The sequence below is a fragment of the Elgaria multicarinata genome, chromosome 7 (genome assembly GCF_023053635.1).
Source record: "Elgaria multicarinata webbii isolate HBS135686 ecotype San Diego chromosome 7, rElgMul1.1.pri, whole genome shotgun sequence".
NCBI classification, from domain to species: Eukaryota; Metazoa; Chordata; class Lepidosauria; order Squamata; family Anguidae; genus Elgaria; species Elgaria multicarinata.
Window position 1 is genome coordinate 57,837,502 of NC_086177.1, and position 24,387 is coordinate 57,861,888.

General features: G+C 39.1%; 1 protein-coding gene across 1 annotated transcript in view; it reads left to right on the top strand.

Annotated features, from left to right (window-relative positions):
• Positions 1 to 24,387, top strand: part of LAMA3 (laminin subunit alpha 3) — a 184,312-nt gene that overhangs the window by 97,290 nt on the left and 62,635 nt on the right. Inside the window, exons 36-42 of the mRNA XM_063131300.1 lie at positions 6,600 to 6,744; positions 7,832 to 7,972; positions 9,075 to 9,239; positions 9,681 to 9,782; positions 11,280 to 11,363; positions 14,410 to 14,640; positions 19,058 to 19,171. Coding sequence (XP_062987370.1) covers positions 6,600 to 6,744; positions 7,832 to 7,972; positions 9,075 to 9,239; positions 9,681 to 9,782; positions 11,280 to 11,363; positions 14,410 to 14,640; positions 19,058 to 19,171 — 982 coding nt within the window. The remainder of the gene's footprint in view (positions 1 to 6,599; positions 6,745 to 7,831; positions 7,973 to 9,074; positions 9,240 to 9,680; positions 9,783 to 11,279; positions 11,364 to 14,409; positions 14,641 to 19,057; positions 19,172 to 24,387) is intronic.

Sequence of the window (24,387 nt, forward strand, 5' to 3'; positions counted from 1 at the left end):
TTTGAATTGCTGAGCACAAGGGATCGGAAGAGATTTCAAAAGGGTGATTATGGATAAAAAGATAAAGGTATCAACACTCAATGTTAAAGGTTTAGGGGCAGTCGTGAAAAGGAAGAGAATAGAACAAATGCTAAATAAAGAGGGATCAGATATTATAATGATCCAAGAGACACACCAAGGCTCCGAGAATTCGAATATGATAAAATTAAAGTGGTTAGCCTATTATGAAAAATCATTAGGGACATCAAAAAAAAATGGAGTGGCCACTTTGATTTCAAAAAAAAGTGGGTTTATATTAGAAGAGGTAAAAAAGGATGATAAGGGTAGATATCTTATGTTAAAAGGTAAAATTGAGGGAAAGGTTTATACTTTGATTAATGTTTATGCCCCAAATGAGAGGCATAGAGAATTTTTTATAAAGCTGTTCAAAGAAATAGAAGAATTTAAGGAGGGGTATGCATTATTAGCTGGGGATTTTAATATGGTTATGGATAATAAAAGGGACAGGTCAAATCCCACTAATGCTGAAAAGAGGAACAATATGACTATATTGAATAAATTAGTAAAAGAAAATGATTATTTAGATTCGTGGCGCTTACTTTACGGGAATAGGCCTGGATTTTCATACTTTTCCCCAGTTCATCATACATACTCCAGGATAGATTATATATTTGTTTCAAAAGACTTTGCAACGAGGATTTGTAAAATGGAAATGGGGGTAATAAAAGTAACCGATCATGCCTTGTTAAGTTTAGAATTTACAGTTAAGAAAGATTATAAAGAGGCATATAGATGGAAGTTGAACACAAAGATATTGAAATACAATAAAATAGTAGATAAAATTCGGAAGGAACTGTCGGAGGCATGGGAAATTAATGAAAAAGGAGGAACAGCTGGGTCAGTCATTTGGGACACCATGAAGGCTGTAGCAAGAGGAATCTGTATTAGAGAAACATGTAGTTTAAAAAGACAACAACGTGCAGAACAGGAAAAGTTAGAGATAGAAATTAAAAACTTGGAGGAAAGATATTGGCGAAGTAAAGATAAATATAAATTAGTGGAAATACAAGCTAAGAAGAAACAATTAGAAAACTTAAATATAGAAGAGATTCAAAAGAATTTAATGTATATGAAAAGGGAATATTTTGAAAACAGTGATAAGAACTCGAGGTTGCTTGCCAAGCTCACACAAAAAGAAAAAGGGAGGAATGGGATAGAAACGTTGAAAGATAGTCGAGGGAATTATTGTCATGCAATGAAAGCTAAAATAAAAATTTTTCAGGAATTTTATCAGGAATTGTACAAGGGTAAAGAAATTCAACAAGAAAAGGTGGAGGAGTATATTGGAAGGTTTATAAAGAAGGAAATAAAATCAGAATATAAGGAGTTAATGGAGTCAGTAATAACTCAAAGAGAAGTTGAAGAAGTTATTGATAAGTTAAAAGTGGGTAAATCACCAGGAGCAGATGGTTTGGGTCCAGAATATTATAAGGTCTTCAAAGATTGTTTAGTTCCAAAATTAATGGAACTTTATAATAGGATATTATCAGGAGAGAAGATACCTGAATCATGGGAACATTCAGTGATAATTCTGATCCCAAAACCAGATAAAGATTTGACTAATCCTGATTCTTATAGACCTATTTCTTTAATTAATCAGGATGCTAAAATTTTTACATCTATTATGGCCAAACGATTAAATAAATTTTTGGCAGAATATATAGGAGCAGATCAATGTGGGTTTGTGGTAGGAAGACATATGCATAATTTAGTGGGTAGAGTTTTAAATGTAATAAATGTAATAAAAAAAGCAAATATTAAGGCAGGTATTATGGCATTAGATATTTTTAAAGCTTTTGATTGTGTGAGCTGGCAGGCACTAAAGAGTATTATAGATAAATTGGGATTTGGAAATAAATTTAAAAATGTAATAGAACAGTTATATTCCCAAAATACGGCGGTAGTGGTGGTAAATGACGGACTTACTGAAAAGATACGACTAGCCAGAGGAACAAGACAAGGATGTCCGCTCTCGCCGGTCCTTTTTTTAATGGTTATGGAAGTTTTGGCGAAGGCACTAAGGGAGGATAAAGAATTAGAAGGAATTGGAGAGGTAAGGGAGATAAAGCTAAACATGTTTGCGGATGATACTTTATTGACCATTAAGAATCCATTAAGAAAATTAGAAAGAATTAAATATCAGTTGAGGGAATTTGAGGAAATTACAGGGTTAAAAATAAATTGGTCTAAATCAGAGATGATGTTGTTTAACTATACTAAGAAGGAAGAAAAGGATTGGGAATTTAAGGGGATGGAATTGAAAGTTAAGAATGAGATTAAATACTTGGGAATTAAAATTACAAAAAATCTAGAGAATTTAGAAAGGGAAAATTTAACGAGGTTAAAGAAGGAGGTATTAGAGAAATTGGAGAAATATAAAAGATTAAATTTATCTTGGTTTGGGAGAATAGCTTTGATAAAAATGAAGATACTAGCTAAAATTAATTTCGTATTTAGGATGCTACCTATAAAAGTATCAGAAACCGAGATAAAAAGTTGGCAAAATATTATTAATAAATATTGTAATGGAGAAAAGAGAGCAAGAGTGAATAAAAATAATTGGTACCTAAGCCAAAAAAAGGGGGGAATGGGTCTCCCAAACATAAAATTATACTACGTAGCAAATAGATTAAGACATGTTGTAGAAGCAATTATGGGAGTAGGAGATTTATACTGGATGGAAGAAAAAATCATAAGTAAGGTAGAGATGAATCTGGAGAATGTTTTTTTTAAAGATGGAGGAAGAAAATGGGTTGGAAGTATAGATAATCCACTCCTGAGGACTCAATGGGAAATTTGGAGCAAATTTAAAGGGAAGCTGCTTCCGAGCAACTCTCCCTTAGCACCGATAATAATGTTAAAGAATTTCCCAGAGGATCTAAAGGGTAGATTATGTAAAATATTAAAAGAGAAAAATAAAATAAAATTAAAGGATTGGGTAAGAGATATTAAAACAAGAGAAGATATGGAAAATTTGTTAAAGGAGAAGAAGCTATCTTGGCTAGAATATGGTCAATTAGAACAATGGAATAAAAAGTGGATTAAAGATAATAGAATGTGCAGAAAGATGACGAGGTTTGAAGAATTAGTAGTAAGTAAGGAGAAAGGAAAAGGAGGTAGTATAGTTTCAAAAGGATTAATGAGTGAAATATATAAAATATTGTTAGAGAAGGAGTTTAGAGAGAATACAGAGAAAGTGATTTGGGAATCAGATTTGAAGATACAAATAGGGCGACAGAGCTGGGAGGGACTATGGAAACAAAGAGTGTTGAGAAGTTTATCAGTAAGAATAAAGGAGAATTATTTTAAAATTTTATGGAGGTGGTACCTAACCCCGGTTAGATTGAACAAGATAAGTGATCAACATTCAGCAAATTGTTGGAGAGGATGTGGGGAAAAAGGAACGTATTTACATATGTGGTGGCAATGCAAATATGTACAAAGATTATGGAAGATGGTGTTCTCAGAAATTGAAGAAATAGTGGGAATGAAAATAGAACAAACACCAAAAATAGCATTGCTGTCACTATTTGAAGATATAAAGTGTGGAAAAGGAACTATAGAGCTGATATCGAGTTTGTTGGTTGCAGCACGATTGATGATAGCTAGGAACTGGAAGATCCAAGGGGAATATTCTATTGAGGAGTGGTATAAAGTAGTATGGGATATAGCCATTAATGATAAACTGACATGTAATATTAAGTGGAGAAAAGGCGTAACTAAAATAAATGAGTTCGAAGGAATTTGGAAACAGTTCCTAGTGTTCGTGTTTACTAAGGGAAATGGGAAACCACCATCAGAAGAAACGATTAGATTTTGGACTCAAGAATGATCCCGAGGTGGGGGGTGCACTTTTATGTTAAGAATGAAAATGTTGTAGTGTGATAAGGCATATGTAATAGTTTTTGATATTTGTACTCAACAATTATTCAATATGTATGAAGCAGATATTTGATGTATTTCTTTTTCTTATTGTGTTTGTTTCAATTATATTTTGGAAATGTTCATTTATGTTTATATAGTGTTGAAAATGAATAAAAATTATTAAAAAAAAAAAAAAAGAACCGAATGTACAGATTGTCCTAAAGCAAGTATGCTAGTGTGTAAGAGGCCACCGCCGTTGAGTGGCAACTGAGGGGGCAGGAGCACCTGGCGCCTTTACCTATGGATGTTACCAGGTGGCAATATGGCATGGAGGATGCTGACTCAGTACTATAAAGAAAGGGCTACTGAGGTGCTACAGCTAGGAAGGAAGGATGTCCATTGCTGGAAAACCCAGTTCTTTTTTGGCTTAGTTTTACATGTGAATCCTGCACTGTGGTTTAACTATGGGTTGTTAAGCACAAACAAGTATTCTTAGAGCATGTAAAAATTGCAGGCTTAAACTAACAGTTAAAATTGCATTATTATGAAGAACACTTTTAGGTGAAGAATGTGGATTTAAGACTACTGCGTCAGAGAACTCTATGGGCTCAATTATTATTATTATTATTATTAATTTATTTAGCACCATCAATGTACATGGTGCTGTACATAGTAAAAGAATAAAAACAGCAACACCCTGCCACATAGGCTTACATTCTAATAAAATCATAATAAAACAATAAGAAAGGGAAGAGAATGCACCAAATAGGCACAGGGGACAATAACAGTAACAGTGTGAAAGTAAGATGGAAATGGAGCTCTTCACTTACTTCTCCATTCATTCGAATAGAATGGGCAGTGTCTTGCACACTGAGAGAGAACTACATCAATTTAAATCAGCTCCTTTTTGTCTGGATTGTGCATTTTACACAGCAAGAACATGGCAATGTTCTACACCCACCCTCCTCAACCTGGTGCCTCCCAGATGTATGAGACTACAACTCTCATCATTCCCAGTGGGATGACAATCTGGAGGGCATTGGGTTGAGGAAGACTGCTCTGTACTGCATATATTTTGCAGCCAAGTGGAGAGCTAACTCTGGAGCAATTCTGGGATAGACCCAATAGAGGGCTCCCTCTAGACTAGGCTAGAGCATCTCTGGGATGCAAGGATTGGATAAATGTGGGACAAGCTAGTGATCATGTGTGGGCAGGATATCAAGGCTTGTCTGCAAAAGCAGAGAAACAACTTTTCCAACATTGCCACAGCACTCCAATTCATTGTGAGGTGCAACAGCACCTGGTGAGGTGACGCAACTAGGAGGTAAGGATATCCATCACTGGGAAATCCCTTTCATTCCTGGCTCGACAGAGTGCCACAGGCTGTACGACTTGCTTTGCATCTGTGAGCTGAGCTGAGAGCTGTTCCCTATGCTCCAAGAACTTTTTTGCACTTTATTTTGGAAGGTTCTGCCATTTGGGCAAATTACGGTCAAATTATTGCACAACATTTCCGTAGTTTGCGCAAATTGAATTCTTTTGAACTGCCCAGAGAGCCTCGGCTATTGCATGGTATATAAATGAAATAAATAAATAAATATGTTAAATTGTTCATGTCACAGCTTGCAGAACCTTCCCCCAAATACGCAAAATTCCCAGAAAATCTGCAAGCTGGTACGGCTCACTGCAGACCAACTTGGGCACCTCAGCAGGAATCAAAACAAGTTGGGTGGGGGACAAGTCTAGGAACCCCCGCCCTCCCAAATGGATGTCTCTGACATCCTTACTAGGAAGTAAAAGCATTCTATTGCTGAACAACGGGGAGAGAGGGAATGGACCCAACGCCTTGGCCTTCGGGTCTTGTGATGCGGCAATGGAAGCATGGCAGCTCCCTGGCCAGTAGGGACATTATTGCTGACTGGTTAGTAAAACATGCTGAGTGCTGCAAAAAACTTCCCAAAATTCAGGGAACAGCCCACAGCTTGGCAATTTTAACTAGTGTTAGTTTAAGCCTGCGATCTTTACATGCTCAAAGAATATTTGTTTGTGCTTAACAACCCATAGGGGTGGGGATTATCCTTTCTTTCCCTTGTACTGTTTCCTCAATTTCAATTGCCTCTCTGAAGCTGCCTTTAGCTCCACAGGGGAGAAATAAAGATGCCCTAGGGAATGCATCTAATGAATGGGGCATTGCCCCATGAACTTTATGCCAAAATAAATGTTGCAGCATTTAAGGTGCTACAGGACTTTATTTTTGCTACTGCAGTTTTTTTCCAGGGATGGGGATTTTGACAGGGGAAATAATGTATGAGGAAACACCACCGCTCACAATTTTGGGAGAAGCAAAACAAAAGTGGAAGATCTGTGATTATAGATCATGTCTAGATTTGTTCTTCAGCACAGAAGGGAAAATTTCAGGCATAGCTTCTTCCATTACTATAGAACTGTGATGCAAAATGACACACCTGGCAAAATTCTCCACTCAGGGTATAAGAATCCACTCAGAGTTTGGAGTTGACATGCTTAAATTCAACCACATTTTGTTCTATGATCTTGTAAAAGCAAAATATCTTATTTCTTACAATAATATCAATCTTTTCTTCCATTCCCTGACTGTATCCCTGAAAGCAAACCTTTTCCAGAAATGACTTTTGGGCTTTGCTTTGTTGTTGAAGGTGCCGCTCAGGAATAACAGGCCAACGGTGTGATCGGTGTGCTCCTGGCTCCTATAGTTTTCCAAACTGCAAACCTTGCAAATGTAACAGAGGAGGGACAGAACCAAACGTTTGTAATCCTCATACAGGAGTTTGCCTCTGTAAGGTCAGGTGCTTTTGCATTCAGACAAATGGTGTGGTTATCATCTGTTGGCTATTTATCCTTATTTAACTGGAAATAATCATGGTTCCCATATTTTTTTTAACAAAATAATAATAAATATGAATTAGAAGTATAACATTATCTTTGTCAGAATTACCATATCATAAAATAAAAGGTAATTTTCAAAATGAAGTTAATGCAGACAGATAAAAGGAATTACTTTTTCATACAGCACATAGATATTAAACTATGGAATTCACTACCACAAAATGTAGTGGATGGCTTCAAAAGTAATTTGACAAGTTCAAGGAAGATAAGGCTATCAATGACTACCAGTCATGATCTAGATCTAGATATAGATATAGATGTTGTGAACCACTCAGAGAGCTTCAACTATTGGGTAGTATAGAAATGTAATACTCTGTACAGCACCATGTACATTGATGGTGCTATATAAATAAATAAATAAATAATAATAATAATAATAATAATAATATACTTCCAGTATCAGAGGCAGTATAGAGGCCTCTCTATACCAGTTCCTGGGGATCATGAGTGGAATGGTGCTATTGCACTCATGCCCTACTCATGGGCTTCCCTTGGGCATCTGATTGGCCATTGTGAGAATAGATTGCTGAATTAGATAGGCCGTTATTCTGATCCATCATGGCTTTTACTTATGTTCTTAATTTCCTAATGAGATGGATTGTGTATTTGTTACTGTAGCACCTGGCATTATGGAGGTTTGCAATCAAAGTGTGGGAAGGAAACAAATGGTAACATTGTTGTTTCTTGAGCATGTATCTCACTAGTCTTCCCCTATTTCAGGGGTGCAGCCAACCTCCCATAGTAATCAATAGGAAAATGTCCATTGAACTGTACAATTATGTACAAATTGATCAATGAAGAGGAGCTCTTGAGCATAAAGAGGTTTTGTTAAGAACATAAGAGGCATGCTGAATCAGACCAAGCAAGGCCGTGAACACCGTTCTCTGTTACACTGTATGTGTGTTACAGCTATTTTCATGTATATATTACTACAGGAGCATTATGTGGAAACATTTAATGACTTATTACAACTGACTTATAGGAGAATGTTGAAGGTATTCAATGTGACACGTGCCGCTCTGGATCATTTTATTTGGACTCCACTAATCTGAAGGGTTGCACCTCATGCTTTTGTTTCGGAGCAACCAATATTTGTCGCAGTACAAACAAATATAGAGTAACGGTATGTTTTCTACAAGTTATTATTTTTGCTAAAGGATGCTGCTAGGCAAAATAGCACCTGATCTGCTTTCAGCCATCTTGTTTGGTTCGTTTAAGTTAAAAGCAGCACCGGGTTGGGGCATTGGATTGGGGCTGTAGTACAAGGTGAACTATTGGGGAATGAGGAGTTTAATCTCCCCACATTTACATCCACACTGCATTGTTTGCCTAATTAAGCTTATTAAGCTTAGAGGATAGCTCCTTGTAGCAATGAAATTTCTTCATTGCCTCACATTTGGGAGGGCTTAGAATCTCCACACTTGCCACAGATGGATGTGTCTTGGCTTCCTTTTCTTCAACCTTTGGGATATCTTTGATTGTAGGATGCAGGTTGTCTTGCTTGTTTGCCGTCAGCAGAAGCAGAATGTTTTGCGCATCACTGTAATGCCCAAGCTCCATGTTCCACTAACCATCCCTGTGGTGAATCTCCCACCCACCAGACACATTGTTTATCAGGATGTAGCTTGTGAATCAGGGTAGTGAGTTTCCCAGCACCCACTCCATGTTGTGGGTGGCGGGCAGGGCTGCAGAAAGAGTGGAAGAAGTTAACTATCCGGTCCATTTGGGATCCCAAACTGGTGCTCCAGGGTTCCTGAGATGCCCCAATCATTTTCCTGGCTTTTGCATGCTTTCCCTCATCTTCTAAAAGATTGAAATGCCTCTCTGAAGGCTTAGTTACTGGCAGTAAGCGCTGTAAGTTTCAATATGCTCGTACTTTTGATCCTGCCCATTTGGCCCTACGCTACCACTGGAATACAGCAGTGACAGCTTCTCTGATATTGAACTTGGCTCTCAGGCCGAAAGAGGTTCAACACACACAGTTCTATATTAACGATATGGCCAGTGTGTGTGTGTGCATGCATTCACTGGGGGGGTCGGGAACATCACCTCAGTGATGCTGGAAGGGTGGTGCTCTTGGCAAAGAGTGAGAAAGCCTCACACAAACCAAAGAACCTTTTCCATGAGAAACCAGGCGGTCAAGCAAATGAACTGTTGTGCTGAGTGGAACGCTGTATTCAGTAACAGAAGCATCCCTTTGCATCTCCTGTCTGTTTTGCCGTTAGTTTGTTGATATGAGAAACTGGCACCTAGAAGATGTGGATAACAACATGAACATCCCTATAACTTTCAATCCAGGCAGCAACAGTGTCGTTGCTGACGTCCAAGAATTGCCTCCCTCTGTGCACAGTTTGTACTGGAGAGCACCCTCATCTTACCTGGGACAAAAGGTATATGACTTCTGAATCTCAATCTCTCTCTTTCTCATTGCCTCACAAAATTCCATCTTAGTTGAAATGTTTCTGCTCTTCTTTTACCCTCCTCAGAGGGGCAGCCTTTCTCGTTTTCTGCCATCCGTTTTTCCCCACGCCATATCTTTTATCTTGCCATTTAGTCTTAGCCTACCTAGCACATAGATGTAGTCGCATTTTATAGCAGCCAACAGCCCCTTGTGCCTATAGAAAGGCCTTTTGAAGACACATGATTGGGAGCATGTTCCTTTTTCCTGATCCCTCTGCATGTTATATATATTCTGTAACTGCGCTGGTCATGCTGGAAATGTCATTGCAAGGGCCAAAGCACTGAGAACATTGTGGTTTTAATAATGATAAATTATGTCATCCATAAGCTCTTGTAATCACGTCCATAATTTCTTTTCATACGTTGTTCAGCTTTCTTCGTATGGTGGCTACTTGAGTTATCAGGTGAAATCCTTTGGCTTACCTAGTGAAGGCATGACTCTACTGGGGAAAAAACCTGATGTGCAGCTAACTGTAAGTACAATGTTGCATGAAAATCTGAAAACCAGGATTCTTCTCATTGAACTGCTTTTTATGTCTTGTTTAGGCGATATTTTCATTCTGAGATATTGGGGGTGGGGGTAGAGATTGGAAGCTGTCCTTGTTCTCGCATGTTCCTTTCCCTGCTACTCACCTGATACAGTCCCTGTGGGAAGAGGTGAAAGCCTGAAATGTGTTTATCTTGATTACTACATGAGAGTAAATCTGTCAGAAATACGTTTTTAGCTCCCAGGAAGAAGGACACCTTCCATTCAAACAAACCTGGGATTTCCTGGTTTCAGCATTTTTTTAAGAAATAAGAAGAGCCCTGCTGGATCAGACCGAAGGCCTATCTAGTCCAGCATTCTGTTACCACAGTGTCCCACTGTATGCCTATGGAAAGCCGACAAGCAGAACAAGGGCGCTTCTACATGGGGCTTTTAACATGCATCTTTACTGGGGCTTCTTCTTCCGGATTCTTTGTGGGATTAAGATTGACTCCTTTACACACGTTTTTTTTCTGGGGGTGGAGGGAGGTTCTTTCTCTCCCTTTCTATATGCTTCAATACACCACCACTAAATGGTGCTGTGGTATAGTAGAATTGGGGAATATGGTTGCAAGGAGCAGGAGAAGTCCTGGGGGATGACGTCATGTGAAGGACCCACAAACTACTGTGAGTGGGCAAACATGAGCCCTCAAGAAAAGCCTCATGTAGAAAGGCTCCAAGAGTGCAATATCATCATCCCGCTCATGTTTCCCAGAAACTGGTATGCGTACATATATTTCATCTGATATTGGAAGTAAACCTCCCAGAGAGCTTCAGCTATGGGGTGGTATAATAATAATAATGATGATGATGATGATGATGATGATGATGATGATGATGATGATGCAGTCCTAATCTCTCCTCAGGTACCATCCTGATCTAAACAGAGGTTTTGCACTTTTGCTACTTTACAGTTTTTTAAAATGATGTGATAACTTTTAAATATTGTAGCTAAGCATTCATAGTATCTTCATTCTATACTTCGATGTTAACTGCATTACTCTTGATTAAGATTTTAAAACAACTGAATTATTTCTAAATCTCCCACAATATTGAGAAAACAAAAGAGTATTGGGGCATCTTAAAGCCCCAATATATATTATGCCATATGCTTCTATGGACTAGATTCCACTTCATCAGATGCATGAAGTGTTATGCTGAGTTACAAGTATATAAACACATTGTTGTGGGCGGAGTGCAAACAGTGAGGTCAGAGGGAAGTGAAACGCACAAAGTACAGACAATGACAAATACATATCTCTTGTACTGATTGTTGTGTGTTGTACATTGTTGCTTTAGATTTTAAGATGTTTCCTTTGTGAGCCGCTTTGAATCTATCTGGTAGAAAAAGTGAGATATACATTTTTTTAAAAAAATTGAGAAGCATGCTAATTTTGCATGCAAATACTACACTGATGTTGGAATGGTAATATTTTTTGCATAGGGGCACCGGATGAAAATAGTCTATGTGGATCCTAACGATCCTTTGCCTGACAAACAGTATTATGGATCAGTTCAGCTAGTTGAGGTAAGCATGATGAGAACTCGCATTCATAAATCGCTAGCTGTGGCATTTTCCCTTCACCTGTTATAGTACAACATCAGAAGCAACATATGCAAATGCTCTTGCTTCGAAGTACATTTTTAAGGCTGCGATCCTAAATGATTCTACTAGTGAGTAGGATCTTGCTTATGAGTAAACATGCAATAATTGTCCCTTTGATATTGTAAACATTGAATATATGTGAACAAACTGCATTACTGGGATTTTATTCTCTGAGGATACATATCCTCAAAATACTAAGTAAAGCTTCTCAATTTGGCTTCTATTTGCTTTTTTAAAAGTAGTATACTATCTAAAATTATCTGCAACTTTGTGAATATAAAACCTGTCTATTTTCTCACTACTTTGGTTTCCACCTACTTGCACCTAAAATGTGTGTTAGATCTGGGTAACTGCTTAATTTTATATTTAAAAAAAGGGGGGATTAGCTATTGTTTGTTTTGTCATCCTAGAAGTCCTAGTGGCAGTCCTAGGTGCAAGCAGAATCTGTCACATCACCTAGAAGAACCTAATCTAAACATTTGCTACCTCCACCCGCTTTCTATCTTAAAACTGTGACTAAATACAGACTCTGGGGGGGATCTACACTACTGCTTTTAAAGCGCTTTGAAAACGTTTTGAAAACTGTATATGCAGTGTGTCCTGGGCCCCAACAGTTGTTAAAACGGTTATAAAGCGCTTTAAAGCAGTAGTGTAGATCCCCCCCTCTGTATGGCTTCAACAACAGTCAACTTCCCCCCTTCTTCCTCACCATTTTTTTCTCTTTCTTTACCATCTAGCCTGATGTAGAGCTTTTGAGAACTTGAAAGCTTGCTTGAGTACAGTATTTGTGTACGGCAGAAATAAACAACAGTTTTGCAGTTTGAATGCAGGGAGAGTAGTGTGTTTTATTAGCACATGGCTGGAGGTATAGCATCCTTGGGGGGGTGGGGCGGTTGGTCTTGGAGAATCTGAGGCAGCGTTAGGATGCCGACTTTCAGAATGTAATTGCTTCTGCCTGCTTTGTTTGTGTATTTGTAAATAAACAGATATTACTGAGATGCTGTATTTCTCCATGCTCTCTCACTCATCCAAAGGAAACAGGGAAAGTAGGGAGCATATGTGGTATAATGGTTAGAGTGTTGGACTGGGACTTGGGAGATCTAGGTTCTAGTCCCGCTGGGTGACCTTGGGTCAGTCACTGGCTCTCACATGGTTGATGCGAGGATAACATGAAGAGGAAGAGGATCATGTAAGGCACCTTGGGCTCCTTGCAAAAGGAAAAAAAGTGGGATAATAATAATAATAATAATAATAATAATAATAATAATAATAATAATAATAATAGTTGAAAAGCAAAGCTGTGAAAATGGCATTAGGTTATTCTGTATAGTGGTGCTATGTTTTTCCAGGAACAATGTGCTGTATTTACACAGCTTGTTCTGACTGCTTGACAATTAAAAGTCAAGCTGGGTTCTTGTCTGTTTCATGTCCAGATTTGAAAAGTAAAGACACTTCCAGTTATATTTGTCCTTCAGCTATGCACGTGCTTGCTAATGGTTTGAGGCCATTCCAAAGAAATCACGTTTGATGTGTGAGATTTTCTCTTAGGCATTACAATTCAGGCTAAAACAAAGTCTGCCCACAAGGGCTCCATAGATGGTTAGCTATGGTCTACCAAGTGCCTTTATAACCAGTGTGAGTGAGTGGCCTCCAGGGCCACTTACTGTGCAGAGTGAATAGGACATAGGCCATTCCAGTTTCCTCTCCTGCCCCAATACCATTTCTCCACCCCCCATGCAGCATTCTGTGGCTACTGAGCATGCTCAGTCTTCATTGAGCTGTGTTGGGTTTCCCCTGTCTTGGGATTCTATTCCTGCCTTTGTTTTTGTTCTTTTGCAAAGCTTGGGTTTCTGACAAGCTTGTTGATACCCTTTTATTATGTGTGGATGGTGCTGTTTTGGCTATATAAGGATCCACATGTAGAGGGTGAGTTTGCTATTAGTATATAGCATATTGCCCTGATCCATTCCATCTGCTTCTGCCTTTCTATGTGATCTAAGACACGACAGGTGGCATGGCTCCCAAGAAGCACAGAACTACTAAATAGGGCCCCATTCTTTTGCTTGCATGTCTGTAGATGTTCCTTATGTTTTTACTTCTGTGCAGTACTTACATAAGTAAACTAGTGATTACTCCTTACTAAGCATCCCTTTAGAGTAGGGTAGGGAAACTGTGGCCTCCAGATATTGTTGCACTTTGTGGTAGTGGCTAAAGTGTTGGACTGGGAGTCGGGAGATCCGGGTTCTAGTCCCCACTCAGCCGTGGAAACCCACTGGGTGACTTTGGGCCAGTCTAAGACTCTCAGCTGAACTATCCTCACAGGGTTTTTGTTGTGAGGATAAAATGGAGAGGAGGAGGAGGATTATGTACGCTGCCTTGGAGGAAAACAGGTGGGATATAAATGCAATAATAAATGAATAAATAAGCTCCCACGAGCCCAGCCAACATGGCCAATGATCAGGGGGTTGTAGCCCAGCAAGATCTGGAGCGCCGCAGGTACTCCACCCCTGCATAGGACACCTTCCCCTATTTCACCCCTGCTGAAAACATTTGATCCGCTCCTAGTTCACTGTCATTGCAGGATGACTTTGAAGTTTGATCTCATTATTCTACCATGATTTTGAATGTCTCTTGCTTGGCTTTCCTCCCTTTTCTGACTTGAAGCACAATCCTATGCCTATTTAGGCAGAAAAAGTCTTACAATTCCCATGCTGGCTGGGGAATACTGGGAGTTGTAGGACTTTTTTCTGTCTAAACACCATGAAGGTTGCACCTTCAACCATTCTGCTGGTACCCCTTTCCATTAAACCGACAGCACCTGTTCATCCCCTCTTTCTATTGTTCAGGTTTTGCAGACATAAGGTATTGGACCTGTTTTACTTTTTGAAATTGACACCCCTCTTTCTGTGGAACACACTGAGCAGAATTTACTCCACAGCCAAACTTCCATTGTATCTTGAATTTGCAGGGAAACTTCAGACACGCAAGCAACAGTAACTTGGTATCTCGAGAGGAGCTGATGACGGTCCTGTCTAGACTAGATGGATTACAAATCAGAGGTTTTTACTTCACAGAATCTCAGCGGTTAACCTTGGGTGAGGTTGGTCTGGAAGAAGCCACCAGTACAGGAAATGGCGATGTTGCTTATAATGTAGAGACATGCTCCTGCCCTCCAGAATATGTGGGTGATTCATGCCAGGTAGGAGGTTTTCTTTATTTCTACTCTGAATCATTCATGAGACATTGCTCCTGAGAAGAATGTTGATTTAACTATAGCAAGGAAAGATTATTGTTCATGTAGATTTGACTTAAAAGTGCAGCAGAAATATATTTATGAACCATATTATCAGTTCCATGGAACATTTTTACTTAGATAATGTAGTTAACTTGTAGACATTGTACTGGATTCTGCTATCACTGATTTTGGAATATTTGTAACTTGTGTTTGCCTTCTTTTTCATTCATTCAAGTTATTTATTTATTTGTTTGTTTTATTGCATTTCTATACCGCCCAACAGCCGAAGCTATCTGGGCTGTTCACAAAAATTAAAACCATCAAATACAATCCACAGTATAAAAAAACCCCAAAATACAGAAAGTACAATATAAAAGCACAACCAGAATATGAAATCAATATGAAATATTATAAACCTATAACACCAAAAAGATACCATGTAAAGCAGAACAGATTAAGTCAGATTCTAAAGACCTGTAGAACAGAAAAGTTTGGCATTGATTCAGAGAAATATGCAGGGGCTGCAGTAGGCTTTTCAAGGGAGGAATGCATCTATGCATTTCACATAGTTTAGGCCTTTAATTACTAGTCAGCAGTAGTGGCCGTGCAACGTAGCCTGTCCCTGGCACCACAACGCACATTTCCACTAAGTTTCTACTGGTCATTGTGCTTGCATATGCTAAATATATAACTCCACATGATACTTTATGACTGATTTAGCCAAAATGGTTCAGAAGCAAAAGAGAGGAAAAATGGGCTTGAACCTAATCTGGAAATCTGGGTTTGGCTCCTGGGCCAACCCATGCTTCCCTGAGTGACCTTGAACAAATCACTGAATTTGAGTTCCAAAATTGCAGATTTTGGGGGTGGGGGAACATTAAGAGGGTATTTCAGTTGTTTGCACAAAGTCATAATCTCATATGCAAAATGCAGAGTAACAGTGCTACTTAATCCTAAGAACATTTGGGGCAGTTACAGACGACCACTTTACCAGACATTTACCTTGTACCTGGACCTATTTTCTGGCAGAAGAAAATATTATGCATGGATGGAAATGTAAAAGCAGTTGCTTGAAATGTCATCTAGCATATAGAGCTCAATGGCCAAGATGTTGCTATGCTATAAATCTCTTTACTCTTTAACTTCAGACGTGTCCTAAAAATGTTCTTCCCATGTGATAAGATTATACAAATGAACAAGCTGTCTTGTAGTAGTTTGGTTGTCTGTATGGACACCTAATTATGGGATGGCCAAATGGACAGAATACCTGTACCTTTAATAATATCATAGGAAGATGAATTTTGGCAGGTCCAGTTTGTCATGTGGGAGTTAGAAAAGTTGCACCTACTGAACTTGCCCCTTCTTCTATTAAAGGCAGAAGAACTCTGTCGGTGACCATGCTACTTATTTGGTATCATTTCACGGATTATCATCAAGGGCTTTTCCCAAGCAAATGTGCTTTAGATTGATGTGCAAGTCTGTCAGTTTTCTTCTCACGTTGCAATAAATATAGTACTTGTCAAATGTCATTTTTAAAAATACTTTCAGTGGTTATTTTAAAGAAACTTCACAGTCTGCCACATTCAATTGATCAGCATGCTGAGGCTTGTGTTTTATATAGGAATTTAACTTTTCCCATACCGCTTCCTACTTGCCACATACAACATGCCTCTTTTGTGTGATCTTTGCTTTCTTGTCCTGGTGTGATGAAAATATGTAGCCCAGAGGAAGCTGTAGAACTACTCCATGAAGTGGCTCACACACCCTACCCATTTCCACAGAATTACTCAGCCTGTGATTTATAGTTCTAATCATCTAGTACTGTCTGACTGTGTTAGGCAGGGAAAAGGTGATGTCTGCCACACCTTAAATTCAGATATACGCTCATTTGCAGGAATTACAAAGATTGTTAACCTCAGGAACTGTTCTGTATTGCACAACCTGACTCATTTATAAAGCTTAAAGGAGGGGCATATCACAGCATACAGATTGAGGCAGAAGCAGAACAATACGAGGTAGTATAAGGAAAAGGGCTGCATAGTGAAAAGACTTTTCTTGCATGCGAGCTGCAAAGGCTAAAGCTAAGCTAAATGAGGACTGGAATGCAGAGGCTGTGTAACCTTGGATGGCTAGTGCTGTGCATAGGCCTGAGGCACTGTTTGGGACATGCTACTCAACAGAGGATAGCATTTCCTCATCTTCAGGGCCAAGGGCAACAGCAACAAAGTCACTGGAATTTTAAACCAAGACAGGTAATGTGTGTTCTCCCTCTCTCTCTCTCCCCACTCTCTTTCCCTTTTAACTTTTTTTTTTAATATGACATAAAAGTGTGTTAAGTATTATTCTGGGCCAAGCCAACAACACAAAAGCTGATCTTTTGATCCATTGGACTACATTGTTTCATGATAGCAAACAGAATACCTGTTCTAAAACATTGCTGCTCTTCTGTGTAGCAAGTATTCATGTTTGAGTCATTAACAAGGCAGTCCTAAAACCACATATGCTAGATTTTACTAGAGTAAGTAAGATATCAGGAAATTGTTAGCCGGACGGTTCCTTTTTATATTGAAGACTGCAATCATGGTTCCAAATATTTAAGTTCACTTTTTCGGTTACTTTGAAATGCTGACTGCAAGAGGGGCAATATTTAAATAGACGGGAAGCAAATGTTTTGCTCTCCATGTGGGAACATTTGTGTCAGACATGTGTTATCTGTAAAAGAAATCTTTTTTCCCTTCAAGAAGTAGGTAGGAAATTGTATTTTGAGCATGCAAGGAAACTGTTGTAGCAGGGTAGCTCAACTTAAACTGATTCATTCCTATTAACTTGTCTCAAATATCACCATTATTTAATGTTTGGGTTGGCTCGTTATTAGCTTTAATTCAGCAGTGATCCATACCTTAAATCAGCCTTCCTTAACCGGATACCTTCCAGATGTGTTGGACTACAATTCCCCTCATTCCCAGCCAGCATGTAGTCCAAGACATCTAGAGAGCATGCCTTAAATGTTTGCTGTAATGGCTTGCTGTTGTGAATGGAATCAGTTGTAAAAAATATATATTCTAGTAGAGCCACTCATGTAGAATTGTTTATTTACAAAGTGACTGCTAATTTTCATTGTGTTTGCCCTCACAATAATCCTGTGAGACAGCTGCTGCTTCCTTCTCTTTTATTTTTATTGTTGCTGTTGTTTTACTGGGTTGATACATTTTACTTTGCCCATTGCTAAACAATGAAGAGAAAGGAAAGATCAGGCTTAAAGCCAAGTCTCCCAGATCCCAGTCTACCTGTAAATACTAAACAGGGCAGAGTTCACTATCTTACATCATTTTTGAGAGCTACATCTCTCTTCTGTTTCCATTTTATTATTATTCTGCTCTCCAAAATGCTTTTCCTTCACGTTGATCTCAAAGAGTAGTGTTGCCTCTTAAATGCTTCTAGCAGAGGAACATTCTTTTCATGCTTCACTTGTCTTTGGAACAAGCCTGTACGTACAAATTGTGCTTCATGTTATAGAATGCTTCTCATGGTCTAAGCATTGCTTTGTATATCCCCAGGTCAGGAAATCAGAATGAGTTAATATAGAGATGACATCAGAGCAAGTACTTTTGGAAATTAAACTATAAATTATTTTGAGATGTTGGATGAGCACTAATGAACAAACCAAGTTCTGCAGAAACTTCTGGGTTAATAGACAACATCTCTCACTATACATTAAATACTTCTCTATAACTGGAATTTAAAGGACCTATTCTGGAAATATTCTGCATAGCATATGAAATATGCCCTGTCAGAGCGTCCCTTTGGGGTTTAGGTTGAAAGCATCTTTCTTGACAGATCTCAGAGCACTGATACATACAGCTATTTTTCAAAAACTCGGGCAGTTCATGGAAATGGCAGACATTGGCCATGTTCAGATAATTATATCTCTTCTTAATAAGCTGAGTCATAAATAAGCAATTTGGCTGTTCACACAGCTATTTTCATGCAAGTGGATGAACAAGCCAGGAAGTCTCCCATTAAATACAGTTTTCTAGTTCATCTGAACCAGGAAACTATGGTGACCAGTTTTGGAACTAGCCAGGATATTATGGCATAGTTTCAGGTTGGCTTAATATCCTAGCTTGTTCTGAGTGGAACACTTCCTGGTTTGTTTGCTCATTTGCACAAACGGAGGAATGAAGGGGCTGCTTGTACACCTAAAATGTTCATTTGTATCTTGGCTTATTGTGCCAAGATATGACATGCAAGTGCAGCCTGTGTCTCTTCAACACACAATATGTACCCATGTGTTAGTGGTTAGCAATTCAGTTTCTTCGGCCTCAAAATCGTAAGTGTACAAATTAATTTTAAAGGTATGAACTTATAACTTTCTCAATAGGAATGCAGCCCTGGATTCTATCGTGAGAACAATGGGCTATCCACAGGACGGTGTGTTCCTTGCAATTGTAATGGAAATGCAAATAGATGCCTGGACGGTTCCGGAATTTGTATTGTAAGTAATAATAATAAACATTGTTGAAATGTATTATTATTCTTAATTACTAATTAGTGAAATGCTTGCTACTTTTGCTTCAACACAGCGCTCTGGGTTAAATCTAGTATCACTAGTGGGAGTGATGCATACATAGAGCTTCTCCTCGAAGTGAATGGTTCTATAAACTTGTTCAAATGGTTAAGTACATGAATAAAATGTAGAGACCTTTCATAACCATAGTAACTTCTTCTATAGAGTGGTAGCTGTGTTAATCTGATGCTGCCAAAACGACAGAGAATTTTGTGGTGCCTTAAAAGATTAGTTAATTTATTATGACATTACTTTACAAAAGCTTGTCAACTCTGATGTGTGGAACAACCTTCTCTTGCCATATTTATACATGCATTCTATAATATTTACTATTTGAGCAGAACTACCTGTTACAAGAGAGGCAGAACTGCTGTTGACACTCTATGGCTGCATTCATACAAACATATATGGGACATTTTTATTCTCCCAGTATTTTAACAGTCTATAAATAAATTTTAACTTGGTGTTTTAAATTTGTAATTTTGCATTGCTGCTGTTTTTATCTGGTTGAGCTTTTATATTGTATTTTATATTATGGTTTTATACTTTTGTTTTATACTTTGAATGTTTTTAATTTTTGTGAAACGCCCAGAGAGCTCCGGCTATTAGGCGGTATAGAAATGTAATAAATAAATAAATAATCAATCAATCAATCAATAGGAGAACTATCTCCCTTTAAACAATAATTCTATACAAAGTGTAAATATTACAAAATGCATGTATAAGTATCTCCAGCAAAGGAGATCGTTACCTTTTTGTGGTGCTGGAGCTTGAGCAACTCAAAGATGCCATGAGCTAAACCGTGAAGGGACACCCAAGACGGGAAGGTCATGGTAGAGAGGTCAGACTAAATACGATCGCTGGGGAAGGTAATGGCAACCCACCCCAGTATTCTTGCCGTGAAAACTAAATGGATCAGTACAACCAGAGATATGTCGGTATACCATCGGAAGATGGGACTCCCAGGTCAGAAGATGGTCAAAATGCTACTGGGGAGGAACAGAGGATAAGTTCAACTAGCCCCAGATGTGATGACGCAGCTAGCTCAAAGCTGAAAGGACGGCTAGCGGCCGATGGTGCTGGTGGTGAACGATGTTCTAAAGATCAACACACCATAGGAACTTGGAATGTAAGATCTATGAGCCAGGGCAAATTGGATGTGGTTATTGGTGAGATGTCAAGATTAAATATAGATATATTGGGTGTCAGTGAACTGAAATGGACTGGAATGGGCCACTTCACATCAGATCACCACCAGATCTACTACTGTGGACAAGAGGATCACAGAAGAAATGGAGTAGCCTTCATAATTAATAATAAAGTGGCTAAAGCAGTGCTTGGATACAATCCAAAAAATGATAGAATGATCTCAACTCAAATTCAGGGTAAGCCATTTAACATCACAGTGATCCAAATATATGCCCCAACCACAGATGCTGAAGAAGCAGAATTAGATCAGTTCTATGAGGATCTGCAGCACCTACTGGATAATACACCAAAAAGAGATGTTATTTTCATTACAGGAGACTGGAACGCTAAGGTGGGTAGTCAAATGACATCTGGAATTACAGGTAAGCATGGTCTAGGAGAATAAAATGAAGCGGAACATAGGCTGATAGAATTTTGCCAGGACAACTCACTGTGCATAACAAACACTCTCTTCCAACAACCTAAAAGACGGTTTTATACATGGACTTCACCAGATGGCCGACACCGAAATCAGATTGACTACATCCTTTGCAGCCAAAGGTGGCGGACATCTATACAGACGGTAAAAGCAAGACCTGGAGCTGACTGTAGATCAGATCATGAACTTCTTATTGCACAATTTAGAATCAAACTAAAGAGAATAGGGAAGACCCACAGATCAGTTAGATATGAGCTCACTAATATTCCTAATGAATATGCAGTGGAAGTGAAGAATATATTTAAAGGACTAGATTTAGTAGATAGGGTCCTGGAAGAACTATGGACAGAAGTTTGCAACATTGTCCAAGAGGTGGCAACAAAAAACGTCCCAAAGAAAAAAACAAGAAGGCAAGATGGCTGTCTGCTGAGACACTGGAAGTAGCCCAAGAAAGAAGGAAAGCAAAAAGCAACAGTGATTGGGGGAGATATGCCCAATTAAATGCAAAATTCCAGAGGTTAGCCAGAAGAGATAAGGAATTATTTTTAAACCACCAATGCGCGGAAGTGGAAGAAGACAATAGAATAGGAAGGACAAGAGACCTCTTCCAGAAAATTAGAAACATTGGAGGTAAATTCCAGGCAAAAAGGGGTATGATCAAAAACAAAGATGGCAAGGACCTAACAGAAACAGAAGAGATCAAGAAAAGGTGGCAAGAATATACGGAAGATCTGTATAGGAAGGATAATAATATCGGGGATAGCTCAGACGGTGTGGTCAGTGAGTTAGAGCCAGACATCTTGAAGAGTGAGGTTGAATGGGCCTTAAGAAGCATTGCTAATAACAAGGCAGCAGGCAACGACTGTATCCCAGCTGAACTGTTTAAAATACTGCAAGATGATGCTGTCAAGGTGATGCATGCCATATGTCAGCAAATTTGGAAAACACAAGAATGGCCATCAGACTGGAAAAAATCAACTTATATCCCCATACCAAAAAAGGGAAACACTAAAGAATGTTCCAACTATCGGACAGTGGCACTTATTTCACATGCCAGCAAGGTAATGCTCAAGATCCTGCAAGGTAGACTCCAGCAATTCATGGAGCGAGAATTGCCAGATGTACAAGCTGGATTTAGAAAAGGCAGAGGAACTAGGGACCAAATTGCCAATATCCGCTGGATAATGGAGAAAGCCAGGGAGTTCCAGAAAAACATCTATTTCTGTTTTATTGACTATTCTAAAGCCTTTGACTGTGTGGATCATAACAAACTGTGGCAAGTTCTTGGTGGTATGGGGATACCAAGTCATCTTGTCTGCCTCCTGAAGAATCTGTATAACAAACAAGTAGCAAGGGTAAGAACAGACCACGGAACAACGGACTGGTTTAAGACTGGGAAAGGAGTTGTATACTATCACCTTACCTATTCAACTTGTATGCAGAACACATCATGCGACATGCTGGGCTTGACGAATCCAAGGCTGGAGTTAAAATCGCAGGAAGAAACATTAACAATCTCAGATATGCAGATGACACCACTTTGATGGCTGAAAGCGAGGAGGAGCTGAGGAGCCTTATGACAAAGGGGAAAGAAGAAAGTGCAAAAGCTGGGTTGCAGTTAAACCTCAAAAAAACCAAGATTATGGCAACCAGCTTAATTGATAACTGGCAAATAGAGGGAGAAAACGTGGAGGCAGTGACAGACTTTGTATTTCTGGGCGCAAAGATTACTGCAGACGCTAACTGCAGCCAGGAAATCAGAAGACGTTTACTTCTTGGGAGGAGAGCAATGAAAATCTTGATAAAATAGTTAAGAGCAGAGACACCACACTGACAACAAAGGTCCGCATAGTTAAAGCAATGGTATTTCCCGTAGTAACCTATGGCTGCGAGAGCTGGACCATAAGGAAAGCTGAGCGAAGGAAGATAGATGCTTTTGAGAGTGCCTTGGACTGCAAGAAGATCAAACCCGTCCATACTCCAGGAAATAAAGCCAGACTGCTCACTTGAGGGAATGGTATTAAAGACAAAACTGAAGTACTTTGGCCACATAATGAGAAGACAGGATACCCTGGAGAAGATGCTGATGCTAGGGAAAGTGGAAGGCAAAAGGAAGAGGGGCCAACCAAGGGCAAGATGGATGGATGATATTCTGGAGGTGACAGACTTGACCTTTGGGGAGCTAGGAGTGGCGACAGCCGACAGAAAGCTCTGGCGTGGGCTGGTCCATGAAGTCACGAAGAGTTGGAAGCGACTAAACGAATAAACAACAACAAATGTATAAGTATGGCAAGAGGAGATCTTTCCACGCATTGGAAATCATCAGATATAATGCAGAATTATCTGGTTTCTATAAAACAATTTTGTAGTCAGTCATATTTTCTTGAAATGACTCCAAAAGACTGTGATTTTCAGTGCTGTTCTCAAAGCACCAATAGCACTATTTGTGGACTAAAACCTTGTATTATATTTCACTGCCTTTGTCCAAATAGTTTATTCTGGGGGAACAGAATCCCTAGGATCTTTTCCCCCTCGTTTCTTTTTCTTAAGTGAATATATTCACTGCTGGCTTCATTGCATGGTTTTGCCAGCTTTCCCTGCCCACTTCATGTAACATAGTTATTCATTGTAGACCTATTTTGCCTGCACTTAGATCCTTGACATTTTGCAATACTTCTCTTGTCTTTGGTTTTGACAGACCCTTTTGGGTTAAATATAGGAGTTGTAAGCCAAATCAGCATGTTCCAGGAGATGTATGAATCATAAGGCATTTTGATTGGAGAGACAGGACAGGTCATAACAAGAAAACACAGAGGCAGGAAGATCAAGAGGAGGATAGTTTACATCGTCCCAAGATAACAGTTTTGTAAATGTTGACTTTTCCACCTTAATGGCCATACAAACTACATTATAGATAGTGTCATATTTTTGTTACTAATTAATACGGCTTGCATTCCATTTGCGTAGGCAGTTTGCACCTTTTACTAACTATTCAATTCAATTTAAAATTGGAACATGAAAAATGTGCTATTATGTACCCCCAAGTTGTTGTTTTTTAAAAAAGTAATTTCTTGATGGTAGTTTCATGATGTAATCAACTTGAGTCGCTGTGACACCAACAGTGGCTTGAACTGCAGGAGGTCAACTAGCATGAGATGCATAGCAAGTGGCATAGAATCACTTAGTTCTGTGCTACTACTGTGGGTTAGTGGTAAGAGTGCTGGATGTAGAGTAGGCAGACATGGGTTCAAATGGTTGATCAGCCATGAAGCTCAGCCCTGGACCAGCTCCTCTTTCTCAGCCTGCTCTACGTCACAGATAGTTGCAAGAATAAAATGGAGGGTGGTGGTGAAGGAACCTGTATGCTACCCTGAAGGAAGAGTTGGATAAGAATGGAATTGGTGATGAAGACATACTTAACTCCCCTAAAATCATGTATAAGGACAAAAAGACTTCCAGCAGCTCTTACAATATCAAATGTGAGAAGATCAGGATCTCTCCCCCTTTCTCTTCAAGC